Here is a 20,759-nt window from a genome sequence, read left to right as displayed (position 1 = left end):
TTACCATCCAGCTGATTTACTTTTGGGGTATTGACAGGATTTCACGCTGTCAGTGCTCACATGGCCAGTCCATGGTACACAGCATATTCCTTAACCACGGAAGCTTTGCAGTCCGAGAAAACTGTAGAAAATAACATATTCCAGTGGGAAGCAAACAGAAAAACACTGGTGAGGAGAACAGAACATAAAGTGTATTGTGAAGAGGACTCTGAGGAGAACATTGCAGAGAAAATAAAAGTGAATTGAGTAAAGAGTATTTACAGATATGGACGTTTGCTTTAGAATTTTAATTATACGCTGGAAAATGAAGTAAATAATTTCTTTGTACCTGTTGTTGCTTCTTAGGTTTCTGTTGCTGCTATTCAGATCTTGCTGTGGGAATACTGATACTTGCTAGAGTTTCATGTGCATGTGTCTCCAACCCAGGAAAGAGTATTGAGCCTAAATGTTCATTTATCATGTATAAACAAGAAATTGTTTTGTACATAACCAAAACTGGTTTTCAAGCTTATCCTAAAATGATTTGGCTTTTGTACTGAAGCCTGAGCGCAAGCTAATGAGTGGAGATGAAGATAAATAAGCAATTTTGTACTTGACTAAGGGTTCAATTTGTGGCTCAATGTTATTACTCAGAAAATATGCTCTAGACTCTTACAGTTTAGGAAAATTTTGTCAGGCTGAAAATGTATTTCTTTCTTTTGTGTAAAACAGCAGAAAAAAAAAGGTTTTCTATATTTGTATCTGAGGTCTGCTGTGAGTGGATACATCCTCTTTGAACTTGTCAGAATAGTCATTCTTTCAGCCAGGACAGTCTCTGGCCATAGATTTAACCAGTGTGTTGTCACTGATACCTAATGCATATTCTGTAAGTAAAAACACTGCTTAAACAGTCATCTGTTCTTTTGCTTGGGTACTTAGACATAGACTGCTTAGGTAGCTAGTCTTCAGTATTATTATTGGAATCTTCTGTGCTGATAGTTTCCAATTTTATTCCTCTATATAAATTGTTCTTTGCAAATTGTTCATATGGGCTTTAGTACATCCACTAGTCGCAGTTGCTTTTTCTCTAATCTGATATTACTGGTTGAGCCGTGTTTGTTGAACTCAGTGCCTGCCTCTTTAAAAAGTCTTGAAGGTAGATGATGTCATATGTTCAAATGTTTCCTCTCCATATACTCCTTTATTAAAAACAAAATGCAACTGAAGATTCGTACATAATGCAGTGCTTTAATGTTTGCTGATCTGAAGCAATGAAAGCTGTCTCTAAAAGAGAAGAATTTAACTTGTAGTAGAAAGCCCACTGAAATTATCAGAAAAGAAAGTTCTAGAGTTTTGGGAGTTGGCTAGTACTTGTTTGGTTTATAGACATATCTTTTTCTTTCCCTTACTCTTTCCCACACTTTTTTCTAAGGCGTTTTGGTCTGCTGGATTTCGCACAGAGGTAAACAGCCCCCCAGTAGTGCAACCTGTACAGACTGCAATAACCTAAACTCCTCTGAATTGTCTCTTCCAAAGGCTTCATTTGAAGGCTGAAAGGAGTTGAGATTCACCCATTTCACTGCTAGTTTACATCTTACTGTGCATTAGCTTCATTATTGAACTCTTATGCCTGTTTTCACATTTTAATTAGTTTAGGTTTACCTTGCAGCACTTGGTTTTTGTTTTGCCTCATCCTGCTAGATTAAATCACCTTGGGAATGGGAGAATTATTCTGTCATTTTAAAGTCATTGGTGAGGTTCCTCTCACAAGCGGCTCTAGGTACGGCTAAAATCACTGGAAGCCATCCACTGACCTTAGGTTCAGCTGAAGCTCAAACAGGCCAACTCTATTTATGCTAATTAGTCCCTAAATGACAAGTTTTGGGAGACTGAGATTTTGGGGAAAACGGTGTCACGTTCTTGATTTGCTCCGAAGCCTTTCTAGACATCAGCTACTGGGCAGCCAGCTAGAGGGTGACAGGCACAGAGATAGCTATGGGCTTTGGCATTGAACATAGGACCTAGGTGAGATGCTCTAGAGTGAAAAAATAAAAAAATAATAAATCCCGAATTCTTATCTAAAACAGTCCCAAGCTTGTGTGGCTGCTGCAAAAGCCTGGAGGTACCTGAACTCCGTATTTCCCTTTTCCATTTTAGCTGTAAATTTACCTCGGTGCCTGGAGCTGCGTTTTTATGCATGTCTGAAATCGTCTGGCTCTGAGCAGAAGAGCACATCGCTCATATTTACACCTGGTGGTGACTCAGAAACAAGGTCTTTGGGTGCATAAGCTCACTGAAAAAGCACGCTCGGTTGGTGTGCCTGGCCCAGGACCAGCCTCCAGGCAGCGTGCAGTTGTGCTCGCTGCTCCTGGTGAGGGAGGAGGATAGGCTTTGTGGAACTGAAGCGTTTGTCCAGGAACCAGGAGAAGTATGTGTGGCTTCCTCTTCAGCTTGGGGGATTTCATACCCTGCTTCCGAGCTCTCAGCCAGCCCAGCAGCCGGTGGTTTCACTGGTGGGCAGGGAACGGAGCACCTGCTTCTGTAACGCAGCCACAGAGGCCTGGACTTCGGTGTCTGGTCTTGGAAAGGGTCTGGGAGCTAGCAGTGACACCCAGGAGACCTTCCTGCTTGGTGTACAGCAGCCAAGAGGTTTTGTCCTTTGGTCTCGCATACAGCTCCCCAAGTGTGTTACTGGCAAGGCCTCCTTTCCTCAGGGGGCCTTGGGGGCCCTGTCTTGGGGTAGCGCTGGGGTTCAGCATGTTCCCCAGGGTGTTAGGGCATGAGGCATCCCCCTCCTTTCCAGAAAGCTCCATTGCTCCTAACTGTAGTAATTTTTATTTAAAATATCACACATCACGTCGTCTTCCTGTCCCTTGTAGGGAAAATGAGCTTTTATTTTTCCTAAGGATCACAATACCTGAAGCCTGGCGCCGGGCTGCAGCCTTTGGTAGCGTTCCTGTACCTTAGTGTATTATTATTATCATTACCATTATAATAATTGTTGGGTTTGGTCCTGTTTCTGTATGCCTGGTGGAATGCCTTTTTGAGTCACAGGGTATATATAGGAAGGAGAATTTCCAAAAATAAGGGCTGGACTCATAGGACCCAGTTGCTTACAGATTAGATAGAATAAATCATTGCTCAGGTATCTGCTTTATTTCTGATCCAAAATTAATGTGGTCCCACAGTCTTCTGTAGGTCAAGTACTAAATAGAAGGAGTAGGCCAGCAGAATAAAATCCTTATGTCCCAATTGACCTCACAGCTACAGTAATAAAAGCTGGAAGAAATGCAAAGGAGCTGTACAAAGTTTATCATGCTACTGAACCAGCAACGCAGCAAGAGATTAGTATCTGTATCTGCAAGGCTGTGTACATAATTGACTAGAGGTGACTCGTACAATAGGAAAATTATACTCCTGGAGGTTATAAAATGGTCAACTGTAAATTAAGGGTCCACGAAAGGTGGTGCATGCAGCTTGGCAGGTGCCAGGCTTCTGGTTAGAAGCCCACGCAAAGACCTGGTAGTGCAGTGGGAGGGAGGGATGTGCCTGATTCTTCAGGTTAGGAGAGTTGAAGCAGTCTACAGTGCTTAACCTATGAGCATGCTGCTTTTAATTTTCCATTTTTATTAACATTAATTATTAACATCATGAATATTAACACAAAACCTTTCTCAATTTCATTTTTTATTAGAAATGGCGGGGAAAGCCAAAACAGGTATGGAAGAAAGCACCACTGAAAGCTGCTTGGTGATAACAGCATGGAACAGAGGAGAGCTAGGGATACAGATCAGGAAATGTAGCAATACTGTATGTTCCTTGGCATTGGGATAACAAAAGTTTATTTTAATATTTAATAAAATTTTACTTTTACTCTTTTTTAAAAACAAAAACAGTGATTGGAAAGTATTACTAGAAAATCTAAGTTCTTAAATTCTGGTCCACCTCAACTCATGATGACCAACAGAGCTTTCTTTTTGCAGTACAGAAAGCTGTCTGGTCACATTATGTAGGTCCTCCTTGCTTCCCACAAGTTTGGCATTAAAAGAAACTCAGCAAATGAATGAAACATTTTCCAGTGTTTAGATTTTTACATGAAAGCTGTGTGACAGAGTAATCAGAAAGAAGCAGGGCAGCCTCTCTTTAGCATCACAGAAGGAGTGAGATGGTTCCCACGATTGCTCACCAAGCCATGACCGAAAAAAGGAAGATATTGCATAGAAATGGGTTGTCTTTTCCTTGTCCTTCCATATGCTGCATGCTGAAGAATTGTGAGTTTGGTGTGTATTTTGTGGCCTAACATCTTTGAGTTATTGGTTGGACTGATCACTAGCAAATTAGAGCAAGCAACAATATTTACTGACAATTTTGGTCCCTTGGATTGCAGAAGCACCCTCCCAGAGCCCGGTCTTCAGCCACGTTAGTGTTTCCTACTATAGTGCAATTCAAAGAGCTCAGTGGTATATCTGCATGTGATGAGAGCAGGTGTTCTTCCTCACTTAATTAAACGGCAGCTTTTCTTAATTCATGTGTGTACTCCGGGGGGCTTGCCCCCTTTGCTGGATGCACGCACCAATTTATTTCTAGGCAGAACTGCAGAACCACTTTTGCTTTAGAAATGCCAAAAGGTAAGACAGTCTTCTGCGTGCTTCCAAGAATTTCCCAATTCCAGTTCAGTTGGGCACCTCAAGAATAACCGTTGTTTTGTGTGTGCGTGTGTCGTTATTTTTCTTGTGGTATTAAATTATCTTTCTTCTGGAAGAAAAATGATTTTTGTAAGGTCCGCCATTAGGACTTACAGGAAAGCCTCTTGCCTGAGTTTGCTGTAAAGACTTCAGTCAATTCTAATGCTTCCCAAATTGGCTTGCCCTTTCATAATCTGCTCTGTGTAGAAGCCGTGCATTATAATATATGAATGTGTGTTTACTCCTGAATAAATTAACATGAGTTTTGCCAGCGGGCATGATCTAATGTGATTTTTTGCAATTAATAAAGAAATGTGATATCTAATGCATAATGGGTTGCACACTGAGCAACATTAGATTAACAAGGAATGGAAGAACTGTGTGTCCTGCTGATGGTAGACGAAATCAAAGGTGTTGACAGATTCACTCACTTCATCACAAACAAAAAAGACCTTGAGGTTGTTTATTTGTATAGGGGGACCATAAATCTACCACACTGATACCAGCAAACAATAGTCCTGGATTGTGTTTCTTAAAAATATGATGTGCAATATAATAGAAGTGCATTATTACATGTCTTTACGTCTTTATATATAGCCGTAGATAATATATAATTTTGTATGGCCAGGAAGTAGGTTGGCAAATGTATATACAACAAGCAATGTGGATTTATAGACTGCCTGCTAAAGGTTTACATTTATCCTTAATTTACTTTGTGGGTCCTATCGGGTCCTTCCTGAGAGTACTAAAAATGGTTGTCTCACATTTTACAGTATATTTGCAAAGCGGTGTAATATGATTTGTGCCTGAATTTATATTTCGGAGGGGAATTCAAGTTATTACTATTTCCTCCTATTAAAATCTTGAGGTCCCAAATATGTACAACTGGAAAACAGGTCTGTCTAACAGTCTTTTACCCAAGACTTGTAAGGAATCAATATAGTTCCCATCAGTACAGTAAATTACTTACTGAACCACTTCCAGTAATCACGATGCACAATTTCTCATTAACCCCTTCCTTTCTCTATATAGAATCATTATTTTCCTCCAGTAAAGTTATTTTGGAATATTTTTGTAATTCTTTACAAACTAGGGCAATTCATTCAACATGTAATAACTAAGGCTGTTACATATACGGATGTGTGATGCTCCCCACTAGGTAGTACACGATTAAAATAGTTTCTTGAAGATATGTGGATGAGTCAGGGAGCAGGAATTTCTTTTATTTATTTATATTTTTTTTATGGAAGGACGTGGGAGTCGGGAGACTCCTATTTCTGTAGAGGGAATTTTGACTTTAGCATGGCTTTTCAAGATACCTGGACTGTTCTGAGCTGTCTGGCTGGAAAGAAATGTATACCAGGGAGAGAGCAAGGGTATAGTACTGACTTCAAGAAGTTTTTGTTCTGAAATTAATATCCCTAAAGTTAAGTCCCTAAAATTAATATCCATGACCCATGTTCTCTTAATTCAAGAGATGTTCAAGGAAAGGTTGGACCTGGTGCTTAGGGACATGGTTTAGTGGATAGCATTGGTGGTAGGGGGATGGTTGGACCAGATGATCTTGGAGGGCTTTTCCAGCCTTAATGATTCTGTGATTCAATGACTCTACGATGGCTCATTTTCAGAGAACCTTGGGGACCAGAAGGTACGTAGCTCACAGGACTAGCTCAGAATAGAAAAGAACAGCATTACTGGATGGAACATGGAGGGAACTGGGAAGGCAATGCTAACGTGAGAGGGAGTTAGGCCACACTAAGAAATCTGAGTTAAATAGCTTCACAGATTTATTACTGACTGCTAAATAAGCTTGTCAGAAACAGAGAAATTTAGAAACAAAGTCATGTCTTGGCTGCTGCTATTTTTGTATTTGAAAATATAGCTATGTTAAAGATTGTGTTATTTTTCATCCATATCCTGTTCATGCTTTTAGCTCAGAAATGCAGGAAAGGGGCGGAAAGGTGCAAGAGAACTGCAACTTGAGAGGGCTTTTATGGAAATAAACTGGTTTGATGGTAGACTTAATGGCAGCAGTAACAATAGTAATCTCTTCCTCTTTTCAGAACTGTAAACAGAGATGATGTGAAAACAAAGGATGCAGATAATATTCAGAAAGCGCCTTTGTTTACATAGCTGCTTTTTTGAGATTAATCAGACATTAATTGACCAGTTATGACAGTGTTTGCTTTCATAAAGTTTACTGTAGAGCTGGCCTCATCCACAGCCAGCAAATAATGAGTGATAAAGAGCCAGAAAGTCATCTTATTCATGTATGATGATATTAACAAATAAAGGCGAGTCCAAAGCGAATTTGATACATAAGCAAATCTAAAATGTCTTCCTGTGCTTTCCTGCTCTTCCACTGGAGGAATGCTGGAGATGTGAGCCTCTCCCTTTCCTATGACTTACCAGGAAGTAATTCCTTCTGCTCCATGGAGGTTTTCTGCATTTGCTAACAGGATGAGAAAGCACAAGAATACTGTCACGGATGTTAGAGAACTTCCTTAGCTGGAGATCTTGTATTCATCAAGGTTGAAGGGTCTTCTTTGCTCCTTCTGTTCCATATCATTTGAAACAATTCTTCCCTCTGCTTTATTTCCATACCAGTATTCCTTATGTCTCCTGTCTAAGTGGGTCCCCAGCTGAGAAGTGTTCATCATATCAGAAGCACCAGGCAGCTACCGATAGCAATTCTGGGAGAAAGTTGTCCTTTGCCTGTGCTGGCATTTGCCACTATGCTAGTAGGTATCGATGAAGTGTTTGCTGCAGTGGTAAGTCTGACATTTTTGCTTTTGAAGCAACTGAGTCTTGCCTCATTAGTGAGATGTTAGAAAGTTGAAGTGGGGCAAAGAGAGTGGCAATGCAACTGCCGTTTGCCAACAGCCTGTACTGGTCTTAGGGCTAAATAATGAGTAAGATGAGCCAAATCTAACTGCTTTGGCAGGAAAAGCTGTAGATTTGCCCCAGGGCATTGATGATGAAGTGACTGATGTGTCTGGTTGACTAGTGATAAGACTGGCATGAGAAAGAGACATGCTCTTAAATTCTTATATGGAAAGCAGAAAATCTAGGACTGTATAAGATCTGATGGGTTATCACGAACACCATTAAGTCATATCAAGTTTGTTCTGAAAATATGCATGATTGCTGGTTTGTACTACTTCTTTTACAAAAGTTTCCTGAACCCAGCTTCCTCAATCGTGTTCATATCCATCTTTCCTCTTTTTAACTTAGCTCTTTGGTTTAATAATTCTTCTCTTTCCCTGGTACTCATCTCTCTCCACTGCCGTTGTGAGGCTGTTTTCATTCTGTAGGTGGGTTTACATTTATCTAGCATCCTCACATGAAATAATTGCACCATTCCTCACTATAAAGTCACAGCCTCTCTCTGCCTGTTCTTGTCTGAATTCCTCCTTCCTGAGCGTGTGATGAGGATTTTATACTTCTGTCTCACCAGCACCCGAACAATGATATTAATGTCTCTATCTCTGTCACGGAAATTTCTTACCTGGTAAGTCCTAGGAGGCTTGTTTTCAAGCACTGAAGTGAAGAGAAGCAAACATCAGCCCGTATAAAAAAGAGGAAAGCTGTGATCAGACTATTTCAAGTAGAAAAAAGCAGTGAACTAGAATTATGAATATGTTAATGGAACTAAAGAGATAAATACAAAAGCAATATGTCTGAAATTGGTCTATACAAAAACCAGAGAGGCACATTATTATCAATTAATTAAGAATATACAATCATTTCAACAACAATTTAAAATGGCCTTTCTAGCATGGAAATATTTTTTCAGGTTTTCAGCTTGGATAATTTAGGGGTTTAATGAATTCTGTGTTCCTGTTTTTCTAAGTTTGTCATCCAGAAATATGATCAAAAGGCAAATGATGGACGTTTACAAATCATGAAGGCAACAGATAAGCTGATTGTGGGATTGTTCACCAAATACTGCAATGCAAGAGCTAGGGAACACTTGAAGCAGTTAGTAAGAAATCAATATAAAACAGGCAAAAATGGTCAGTGAGCTTCTGGAATTTGTTACCCCAGGAGGCTGCAGAGGCAGACAGTATCAGCAGGATTAAGAAGACAAATTTATGGACATCAGGACAATATGTAGGTGCTAAAAATGATGTACTCTCTAGTATCCCTAGTGTAGCAGGCACAGTTCAAGGGGAATGACTTCAGAAAGTAACCCTTTCAGTAGCTCTCCCTAAATACATCTCTGAATATAAAGCTGGATGAACTGCTGGTCTGATAGTAGGGCATTTTTCATGTCCTTGTGTTCTCTGTCCTGTTCTTTCTTTCTCAGTTAGATTCTGTGCTCCATGGTAAGTGAATTGAATATTTTGTCTTGATATTCATGTGTGCCTATCAGGTTGCACTCAGAAGACAAGATCACCTTTCTTGGCCATGTTTCACACACGTTGTTTGTTCCCACCCTTGGTTCATTATCTTATCAACTTTAAATTAGCCATAGTTCTCTTCAAGGTTTTGCATGAGATCAACCTCCTACTATTTGCTCTTGCTTTCCTGCATTTCTTCAGTTCTTTCTACACTTAATAAATCCTTTCTTCCTGAAGCATTCACCTCCTTTACAAGTATACTATCAGGGCTTCTAGCATGGTCTGCCTCTAGATGTCTGTGAACTGTCAGCTTCGCAGGCTCAGGGAAAAGAAGAGGAGCAGTAGGCTGTACCCATGAGGGTAGGTATGAGCATTTTTGATTAGGTACAGCCGACCGTGCCACATTCCTTGCTCTAGGGCCAATGCCAACCTCATTGGACCAATGCTTATACTCATATTAATGTTCTGTGGCATGCAATGTTTCTCCCTCCACTTAAATTTTCATCTAATCCCAGCTTGATCAGATGAGATCTGCAACAGCTAAGTCATATTAGAAGAAATTAGGCCATCAATCCATTATTAAGCTGGAAAGTATTTTATATTCTGTGTCTGCCCTCGGGGTGTCTCAGAATGTTCCATGGCTGTTCCTTCCTGAGTATGTGAGGGCTGGGTTTTAGGTGCTAAAAGATGCATAGAGATACTGAGGGTTGTTGTGGGTTTTTTTTAAAGCATTTGGTTCCCTGCCGTGCAAATAACTTGAGCCAAGGCCTATGTGTTTGTGACTACAATCTTTATTGTTCTGTTGGCCAAGATACTTTAGAAAAAAAATGTAGTGTCTTTTATGCATGTAGCTGCTACTTCTACATATATATAAAACAGCCTTTAAAGAGGTAGCAGCCATTCTTTAGTTTGAGGAACTTTTCCTGAGATGTAAGTAAAGTTCCTTACTTGCGTCCTAGCAGAGATCAGTGTACACTCTTTAAAAACCTTATGCTTGTTACGTGTTCTGCTCTTGATAATATATTCTGTCCAACATGCTCTGAGAATTAAAAATCTAGCCCCAATGGTTTCTGCATAGCTGTCTCTTTTATCTCTGATGCTTGCCAAAATGACCATCTTTTGGGTATGCTTATTAATTTTCTTCATTAATCCTCTCTTTTTCAATGAAAATAGATCTTAATCTTGAGATCCTTCGTGAAGGTTGAGCCACAGCAGCACAGAATAGCAGAGGTTGGAGGGCACCTCTGGCAATCGTCTAGCCCTGTCCCCGTGCTCAAAGCAGGGCCAACTAAAGCCAGTTGTTCAGGACCTTGTTAGTCAGGTTTTTAGTATTTCCAAAAAATGGAGACTCCACAACCTCTCTGGACATCTAAGCTCAGTGTTCAATAACCTTTACAGAGTCCTTAGCACTTTTCAGGTATGTACCGTACAGGAAGCAATACAGTGAAGTATCTGAAATCATTAGCTGATTATTAGGACCTTGGTCTTAGCAACTAACTGGCTTTGGCGACTCCAGTCATTAGCTCTATCTTTTCAAAGTCGTGACTTAGTACCAGTATAATAAGTTATTCCAGTTCTGACTTGAATTTTGTTGTTTTGAGTGTTGAGAGGGAAGAAAGATAGTATGGGGAGGATTGGATTTGTTTGTTTTAGTTCAGGTCACTTCCTGCATTCTGGAAATGCCAACTTCTGCCTATGGATGTTTACCTTCTTGCCTCATCACTGCCTCAACAGGTCACCTTGCATTTGGTGCAAGAAAGAGTTAATTTAAGGCAGCTTGTAAAAGCTGCTGCAAATAGTATGAGTCAAAGACATTTTTTTCCGATGGCATTGTGCTTTGAGCCAAAGCCACAGAGGAACTGGCATGCCAGGAGTTGAAAAGAGATGTCTCTGTGTTGTGCACACTCAACTTCCAAAGGCAGCGACTGGGGTAGAAAACTGACTTGAATATGAAATAAAGAGGTGCCCTGAGGAAGTAAAGAGTGGTGACTATATCCATGGCCAAAAAGAAGTGGAGGACACTGGATGAGATACATGGCCTGTGTCTGTCCTTTCATATTACTGTTGCTGACTCCCTGCCCTAAGATGACATGGATGTTGGCACTCTTTAAACTGACGGTTTGTTTATTTTTTTGTTTGCTTTCAGTTGCTAGATTGACATTACAGACCATACTGTTAGGCTGCTGTACATCCTTTGTAAATTGCTTTAAGATGTTTTAGTGTGATAAGGCGACATAAAAATTGAAGTCATTATTACTATCTCTATCACCAAGGGAATTGGACAGCTGGCATTGATCTGCAAGGAACTAATTTCCATAGTTTGTTATTACATTAACCCGTAGAATTCTTCTTGTTTATGATTTCAAAGAAACTTCTCCTAATCAAAAGGTCATCCTCCATGGTATTGAGTGCTTGAGAGACAGGGAAGGGCAGGAAATGAATGAACCCTGTCATTTTTCATTTGATCAATGAGATCTTGCATTGTTAATAATAATATCCCAGCACTTTACATTACATTTACGTCATATCAAGATCCCACCAACCACTTCACCAAACTTTTTATGAGTGAAATGTAGCAGTTATTGAAGGGGATGCTGCTAACTACTTGGTTTGGGGCAAATTTTATGTGTCCCCTTGAATTATTGGTGGTTAACTTATCTCAAATTCTTTAATTAAAATAATCATAAAAATTCTGTACCCATATTGCTGTTTTGTAAAGAAAGAGATTGAATAAGGGCCTTATCTTGCTGTGTTGAGTAATGCTTTATGATGAGCTAAATTGCACCATTCATCCAAAAGCCCCACTAATGGCAGCACAGAGGCTGCTGTGTTGTAGAGAGAGTAACTTGTTCTTCACCATCCTCTTCTGCTTTCAGAATAAAGCCTGAGAAATCAAAGAAGGGACTTTTAATAATTAAAAGTGCTTGCCATTAGAACTAGAGGAAGTAAAAAGTTCAGTCTGTTTAAAAAATTGAACCAAGCGTCGTGCCGTTTTCCGAGGTGGTATCGATGTAGCTCCAGTGTGCTTTACCAGTGTCAGCCAGGGCACCTGTGGCCAGGCAAACATAGACATTGGGAAATAAGGGTCAGTAGAGGGCCACAGGACTCTCCTCCCTGTATTAGCTCACAAAACTGGTGAAAACGAAAGAGAGTAAGGTTTGTTTGTTTTCCTCCTAATATAAAGCTCTGCTTGATGCTTTGGTTCTCTGCTTGGTCCAAATACTTCTCTAGTGTTGGCTCCGCCAATGTGCCGCCTTCCTCCTGTTTGCTCATGGCGTGAAGGTGCCCAAAAGATGGAGTCAGAGTTCCACTAGCAGAATGTGGGGAGTGGGGATTGTTTTTAATATCTACAGTCTGCATGGGACCGTGGTGCAACATTACCCTAATGGAGAAGATAAGTCGTGAACAGAGAGTTCAAAGCCTGCAAAGGCTGTAATAGGGCAATCTTTATAGCTGGGCAAACAGCTTTTTCAGGAATGACTTAGATACAAATGATTGTGTATGGGGATATGTAAGGGAAGTCTCTGGCTCATTTTTTCTGTTTTGCTGTGATAGGTTACTGCTTAGAGGGATTTGGAAGGCTGGATCTCCAAGTATAGGGCTCTCCTGAGAAGTGTTGCTATTACACTATAAACATGTCTGAATTGCAACAACGTTCATCCTCAGCATATCTAAAAATTGATTAAATTGGTCGAATTTCACTTTCACTGGTGGTTTCTTGACAGTAATTTACATGCTTGATAATAGGTGAGGGCCTATTTAGACACCTGGACCAATTGTAGACTTCTGGGGGAGACCAGCTGGCACTCAGCTACAGCAATTGGTCATCTAAAATGGCACCAGATACCAATTTGCCATGTCCAAATGGCTCGCAAAATATCAAAACAATATATAAAGTCAAGAGAAAAGGGAAGAGTGGAACATAGATCTCTGACAGTAAAACAGTACCTAACTGAGGAGACTCTGTCATCTCAGACTGAAGTATTTCAGGGCTGGGAGCTTTTGCTGTAGGAAATTAGCCTGTCAGAGTGAGAATATTACATTAATGGAAATCCTTGTGTGATTTTTCTTTCTGACTTTTGCATCCAGGCCGTGCTTTGCTGAGACTTACTGACAAAAAGCTTGAACGAATGGGCATTGCCCAGGAAAGCCTGCGACAGCACATTCTGCAGCAAGTCCTTCAGCTGAAGGTGAGAGAAGAAGTCCGAAACCTCCAGCTGCTTACACAAGGTATGAAAAATAATTTCGGTGTGGGCAGCTCTTGAGATCAGGTAGGAGAAGTTTGCCTGAGGGAATAAAAGGTGACTTGACATTCTGCAGCAAGAAATGATGCGTGAAAATGCCTCATAGATTCCACATGCTTTCCAAGTTGGGAACAAAAGGTAAAATAATGCACAAATAAACAGAGATGTTCAGTTGCCTGTTTTGCATGATGAGTAGGCTCCATCTAGCACTGATGGCGGTCTTACTTAAATGTCTGCTTACTAACATGAAAATAATTACATATAAAGGGAACAAGAAGAGAACATGCTGTCTTCATAGACGCTGTACATTTTGCATTAATTGTTTACTTTCAATGTGAGATAAAAGAGTAATCTCTATAACCTGTTTTATGGTAAGAGCTGTCAGTGGAAAATTACCTGTTAGACTCAGCTTTTTGCAGATGGCTGATTCCTTTTTCATGTTGGAGTAATTTTATTGACTTGAATAGAGTTGCTTCTAATTTATGCTGCTAAAAAAAAGCAAAACTGGGCTCAATATGGGGATCTTGATTAGGAGACAGGGAAGCAGGAGTAACAAGAAAGCTTGTACATATTTTCAAAATGAGGTTAAGATGTTTTATAATGACTTGCATTATTAGTTTTCTATTAGGGCTTTTTAACAGCTGTGGTAACACAGAAGAAAAGCAGTCATTGTGGTAACAGTGTAAAGTAACATTTATACATCTTTTGATACATATCTGCAGTACTTTCTCAATGCTAAACATTGTTTGGTAGTCCAGTGAGATAGCATAAACCACACACTTCTGTGGCGTTTTGGTTCAGTGCCTGTAATATGTCACATCGTATGAAAAAAATAGAGTTCTTCAGTACATGCAGTATATTTTTAACAAAACGTCCTTCACACATGACATTATGTTCCCGATTAAGCCTTTCTCACTGTGTTTGGGGAAAAACTCTCTGATTAGTTGAGTAAGCTGCATTTTAGCTGAAAGAGCTGAATAGTTCCTTCAGGCTCGGTGTCTTGTGGATTGTGATGAGGAGCTTTAAGGGCTCCTTTATATCGCCATGATCTGTGAATATGACTTCACCTCGTCTTTTGTCATGTCAAAGGCAGTGCTCATGCTGAAGCATCAGGGCTCGCCAGATGTGTAGAGCCCTCTTCCCTTCATCCATTCATCTTCTCATCCATTATTCCTACATCCTTTTCTCTGGTATTGTCTGGGTTCTCTCTTCCCCTACGTAAGAAGTGTTATTGGAGAGTTTACAGGCTGTGAAGTTCTGGTTGTCAACCATCACTGCCGCAGGCTGGTTTATGGAAGTAAACTCTACTGATATGGGACAGTGAAGATCCAGGAGCTGTAAATGTGGGTCAGTCGGTCACTGTAGATAGATTTCTGCATGAACCTGTTTTTAGTATTGAGGACTATGTGTTTCCAGGCTTCTCCTTTTCTGTTTCTCTCTGGCTTCCCTCCGGACACATCAACTATGAGTCATGATCAGTCAGACAGCGGTGACTGCTATTTCAAGGAATTTAGTGAAGCATCCTTTGAGATTTAATCCTTGTCTGTGCAGCTGAAGATACAAATTTGGACTTTGGTAAGGGCATGAATAAACACATACTGAACTATGAAAGAAAGTTCAGCAATTGATGTATGGGTGTGTGTTTAATGTAGTCTCTCTCTGCCTTGTAGAGAGAACAGTGTTGCTTAGTCTGATCATATAAAGGCATGCCATCGTGTGCTTTATGAAAAACAGCACAAGCTGACAAAAAGCTGATGGTCTGCAGCTCCTGCTGTCTTCCCCCAGAGTGGCACTAGCCATTGTGCTGCACTGAGCTCCATTTTAGCCTCCTTAAATAGAGCAAGAGTTACGGGGCTGTACAGCTGTCCACTGAATGTTCCCTTGTGCAGCAGGTCTGTGCTAATCGTGTGATCCCAGAGCAGGGGACGATGAGTGATAGGTTGACAGCAGTGTTCCTATCCCTTATCACTTCATTTACACCAAGCTGGAGTGTGTCTGCTGAGAGTGCCTGTTTGCAAGTACTAAGGTTAAGATACATTTTCTCAAATAAGTGCAGTCTGTAAAACTGGATGTCAGTTTTTCTCTGAAACTGGTTCTGTCCCCTTGCCCAGTTTCTTCAAACAGTGTCCACACTTGCTATGGCTTATACATTTCTAATTGAGGTTGTTACTGGAATAGCTTGCTCTAAGTGTTTTTCTGTTTTGGAGATCTTTTTTTCTCTGAAGAGTAACAGATTTGCATGCCAGCAGTTTCTGCTTTTTGAAAATTCAACTTGCAAAATGCAGCCCTCAGTGCAGCAGTAGCTACACTGTCCTCTGCTGTCCTCCAAAATGTCCTCCAAAAATGTGAAAAAGCCCTCTGTCTCTCAATGCAGAGCTCAAGAGATCTTTAGGTAAAAGAAGCCACTACAAATCCTTTCTGAATTCATTTAACACACCAGCAGGATTACAAGCAGTGAGGTCCTAATTCAGAGCCCATTGATGTCAGCAAAACGACTTCCACTGACTTTTCTTCGTATCCTGATTGAAGCTGGAGGGGACAGGGAAAGTTTCAAAAAAGGCATTATGAAGTATTTATCAGATATTTTAAGTGTTTTTGTGTTCTGTTGCCCACAGAGAAAGTTAACCTCATTTTAAAAACTCAATAGAGAACTAGCATTCTTTTCCACTCCTGTTTTAGAAAATTGCTTAAAACTCCTTCATTCTTCTTCATTCAGGACACACCATCCAGTCAGTTCTGGGGATCTTAAAGCCAGAATAGTATGTGGTTGTGTAATTGAAGACTTGTCTCGAGTTTTAGGAAGACTTTTCTTTGGAGTAAGAACTGCCTGATTGAGGCTATTATCTGCAGAAATGCTATTCCAACCTGCGCTAGGATAGAAGGGTACAGGCCCAACTACTGATCTCTGCTTTTTTCCTAGACTTAGTGATGTTGAGGAACTAATTTGACAAAATATCTTCCAGTGTCTCTTAGGGAGAGCTGCACACTGCTGGAAACACCATTATTGTACTGTTTCCACTCTAAACCTGAGCTGAAAGATCATTATAAAAAAAAAAAAAAAGCCTTACATAACTGCACAAAGAAGTTATTTTGGGATTTTTCAATGTGAGTCCTGGTTTTGGCTAGCATAGAAGAGACTGTCCTCAAAATGGTAGAACAATGCTGTGTGTGATTCTCAGCAAAGTATCCACAGACAGCCAGCCATCTGCTAATAGGGCTGAGTTTATGAGGCACTTTTGGATTTAGATTAAAATTCAGATACCTGCATTTAAGATGACATTGGAGCCTCTCCTATGCTTCTCTCTGAGTTTCATATAGGGCAAAGCGCAACATGAATTGCTGCCTGGCCACAGGATGTGCCATTTTCTTAAAAAAAAATAAAATAAAAATAAAAAGTCTCCTGCTAGAAAAATGTGTTAGAATAAGGGTTTATGCTTCATTGAAAAGCATCACAGCTGTTGATACCTGTTGACATTATTTCTTCAGTAAGTTTTATACTCATCCTGCCCTGGTGCTAAGCTACTGAAAAACATATGTGCCCATTGGTAACCACAATAAGACCAATTTTTTTTCTTCCTTCAATTTCCAGAATAGTCTCATTCAAAATGTATTATAATGCCCTAGCATTTTATTCTTCCAGGAAAGGAACTAGAGGGCCTTCAAAGGTGCATCTCATCTTCTGAGGAAAGATGAAGTAGGAGCCACATATTCCAGCGAAGGATTGTTCACTGGGCATTAGAGGAAACTGGTAACAGAAATACTGCTTTCAGGGTCAGTGTGGTGAATAAACCAGAACTACAAACCCCACCCCACTGAATCCTGTTTTAAGGATTTTTGTAGTATTAGCAGCCTTTTAGTACTAGAGTAAAGTCAGGCATGATCAAGCAGAGGAAGTTTGAGCTGTTTGGCACCGAACCCTCTCAGCCTGTCGGAAACATTACCCTAATTCCTGTTCACCTTGTCTGCTTCTTCCTTGTGAATATTGAAGGTGGGAGGAATTTGAACGCTGCCTTTCCAGCTTGCACGACCGTGTCTGAGGACGTTCATTGTCATTTTCCATAATCAAAGCCTTGAAGTGCTAGACTTACTCCCATAGTCTGAATTCCCACATAGGAAGACCTCCCCTGTTGTGATGGGTCTGGTACACAGCATGAATGGCTGGGAATTACACACCTGCCTGAAAGGGGCTCGAGCAGCGAGAAGATCTGAGAACACAGGGCCTTCTGAAGTGCAGGACTGGAAAGTCTTTTGGAATCAAGAGAAGATTGCAGCTTGCCATCGCCCTGCTGTGTAGGCTTTATGGATACAGCAGTATGTGAACTGTTGTTGTCTACTGTCTTTTATGTCTCTTAAAGAACCGTGGCTTGGGATCAGGACAACTCTTTGTCATCCTTGTAAAGAAGTCAGAACAACTGAAGTTCATGATAGAGGGTGATCCTGTTACACTTCCTTGATGTACTGTTTTCTTTCCTGGGTGCATTCTGGACTCAAGGTTTTGGCACCTAAGGAATCAAGAGTTCCTTCCGCCAGAAATACTCTTTTTCATGTCTGTAAAAAACAGCAGATGTTGCCTCTGTGTGCGCTCAAGGTAGGCAGTGCATTTGCCTTCCCAGGCAGCTGATGGGAGGAAGTGTGTAACACTTGTGGAATTTGGGTTTCATGTCCCTGTGGTGGTGTTCTGAGCCATGAGGCATTTGAAATGTTGACTGTCCTCTTACCAGGCACCCGTTTTCTTTTGTTTTCATTATCTTGACCTCACCTTTTTTCTTTTCCCTAAGTGGAAGCTTCCAGCTAGTCAGGAAGAGCCTTTCTTCTTCTAGCACAAATTACTATGCAAATGTTTCTTGCATATGCTGCATACATGGCATCTATCCAATGCACAGAAAAAAACACTTGATAGTTCAGAAAAGCTTCAGCAAACTTAATTCCCAGCTGAGTTCCTTTGCTTTGTGCTCCTGTTGTGCTCCAAAATCTCTGTGAGACCTCATAAATCTAAGATAAAGAACAGCATGGAAATATTGGCAGAATTTGTCCAAAAGTCCAGGGATAAACTACTGTATTCCAGGACTCAACATGGTAAATTGCCTGGTTACAGAAAAAGAAGTTTTAATCTTCTCTACTGGTTTATTTTCTCTATATGTCCTTACCCCTCTCACTTCCTTCCGTTGTATGTTCTCTCTCCTCTGCCGCTGTAGGAATCTTAGCACTTGTGCTAAGTGCTTAACACTTCTCTTCCAAGACCATAAAATGACTTTGTTGCCATCCTAGAGTACAAAAGAGCAGTCTTTGTTGTATTTTTCTCCTGGTCAAGGACATATGCAGCACTTAAAGAGGACATAGTCTTGGTAGTCAGAAGCTGTGGTTGTTTCTGAGAGGTTTTTCAGACTTTAGGCACTGTTAAGGTTTCTGAAAATCAATTTTTTCAGGTTACAAGTATGCACTGAGGCTTTCTCTATAGTTTTCATTTGTTTTAGCTGAAGTAGAATATTGTATGTGGAGTGTCTATTTGAGCACAGATAAAAATGTTTAAAATACATGCATCGGTGATGATGAATATCAAGTTCCATCTATGGCATCAGTTATTTGAATTGCACATTTCTGGTTTCTAACCTGAAGAATAGACTTCACAGTGCAATCAACAGTCCCTGATAGACCAATGAATTGCCGTGGTTCTAATAGTTACCTTTTAGCTGTTGCTGTGATGCTAATATATATATATTCATATCAAACAACCAAGTGAGCCAGCTGACAGAGTAAGTTCCAGAACACTGGACGATACCTTGTAGTGCACTCTGGATGTGCTTAGTACAGAATTGCATAGCATATTATTTTGGAGTTTGAATAAGGAAACATGTAAGCAGCTATGAAATTTGTATTGATAAACTTCTACGGCAAGATTTTAGCTGTATAATACTATTAGATGCTTGCATTTTTATATGTTTCTATAAATGATATTGCAACTTAGTCTAGCGGGAATGCAGTTTTATCCATTTTATACGATTGATTCCGGTTGTCTCGTTTTCTTATTGTTTTATTAATGTTGTTTTTTTTTTCTTTCTCATTCCTGCTTTTCAAATTTCTTAGAAGTCAGTATGCTGGAAAATTAGGTGTGGAGAGTTTGGCCCTTCTAAGCTAATCCATACCCAAAACTGTCTTACATGTTGAATGAATAAATCTTACATATATATTTTTATATATATGCATATTTCCCCACTCTTGTGTAAATTGGAAAGAGAAGAAACAATTTTGCTAAAAGGTTTAAGAAAAAAATTTAAATATTGCTGTTTGTGCTGTGACCAGTCATGAAAGACTTTCAACCAAATAGGAAAGTTTTGAACAGTCAGAGGCTGTGATTTAACAGCAGCTGTTTGTGATCAATGCCAGCAGAAATCACTTGTTTTCACCCAGCTGAAAGGAACAGGCTGTTAAAAGGGATTCCAGCAATAGGTACAGTTGTTCACACAGAATTCAAATAAATCACGTCTACATATTGTAAGATGGTGCCATTTACAATGTAACATACTTGTCATTTCTAATGAGGTTTTCCAGAAATCGGGCCTAGAATAAAATTAGGATTGATAGTTGTTTTGTGAAATAAATGAAGAATCAGAGCTCTAACTATACCTTCCTACCCCTTGGAAAACGCATAGGAATTTACACTGCTGGGCTTCTGGTTGATGTAGTCTTCATCAGCTAACACCTTTATGGACAATCTGAATGAGCAGAGCTGGAAATAAGAGGATAGGAAATGTCCTTCTGGATCAGAACGCTATCCCACTTCCAAATGCTCTGTCTCTGACAGAGCCAAGAACCCTGGACTCTCTCTGTGGTCTCATCCCCTTGTGCTCCCCAGCATCCAGAAGTACTGCATTAGGAAGAATCCCTGCCTAGTTCTTTTGCTATCCATTTAGTATCGGTCTTATTTTGTCATCAACCAAGTTCTTCACAAGAAATCTTTTTACAAACAGAAATATGGCATCCTCAGTGGAGCCAAAACTTCCAAAGCCTACCTTTGTGTGCCTTCAGTTGGGACTCTTCTGCCTTCTACAGAGACGAAGCAATCCCACTGTTATGTGCGTGCAGTAGTAGCCATGCATCCTCTGTATTTCACGTACAGACCAGTCACATCTCAGACACATCAGAGGAATTGTTCCTGTTGCTCTCCATTGATTATTGTAGAAGATCAGGATGTCTGTCAGGTATATTTGTCTACAGGGCAGACGACTAATATTAGGTGAGATCAATTCCCACTCGCTATGCCTAGATGTAAACTCCCAAGCAGCAAAATGCGGCTCTGAAGGCTGGATGAATTGCCCTCTTCACTCAGATAACACAGTATTTCTGATTTTATGAAACCAGTGTTACTGACGCCTGCATAAATGTGTTCTGTTAGCAAAGTGTTTCACCATATTGGTACTTGTAACAAACACGAAAGTCACTTAAACCCTTTTTGAAAATATAAGGTTTTGCTGTTTTCAATCCACATAGGTGGACTTTGCCAAATAGTT

General features: G+C 40.2%; 1 protein-coding gene across 2 annotated transcripts in view; it reads left to right on the top strand.

The window, feature by feature from the left end:
• Window positions 1-20,759, top strand: part of SAMD12 (sterile alpha motif domain containing 12) — a 159,086-nt gene that overhangs the window by 63,568 nt on the left and 74,759 nt on the right. The window contains exons 4-5 of one of the 2 annotated variants that reach the window (XM_050708492.1): window positions 13,097-13,237; window positions 19,902-20,213. In XM_050708492.1, the coding sequence (XP_050564449.1) occupies window positions 13,097-13,237; window positions 19,902-19,948 (188 nt within the window). In that variant the 3' untranslated portion in view covers window positions 19,949-20,213. Of the gene's footprint in view, window positions 1-13,096; window positions 13,238-19,901; window positions 20,214-20,759 lie in introns of those variants that run through there. The other variant, XM_050708493.1, reaches the window with a different exon arrangement.

This window comes from Cygnus atratus, chromosome 2 (assembly GCF_013377495.2).
Source record: "Cygnus atratus isolate AKBS03 ecotype Queensland, Australia chromosome 2, CAtr_DNAZoo_HiC_assembly, whole genome shotgun sequence".
NCBI classification, from domain to species: Eukaryota; Metazoa; Chordata; class Aves; order Anseriformes; family Anatidae; genus Cygnus; species Cygnus atratus.
The sequence above is the reverse complement of the archived record's forward strand: the minus strand, read 5'-3'. Positions and strand labels throughout refer to the sequence as shown.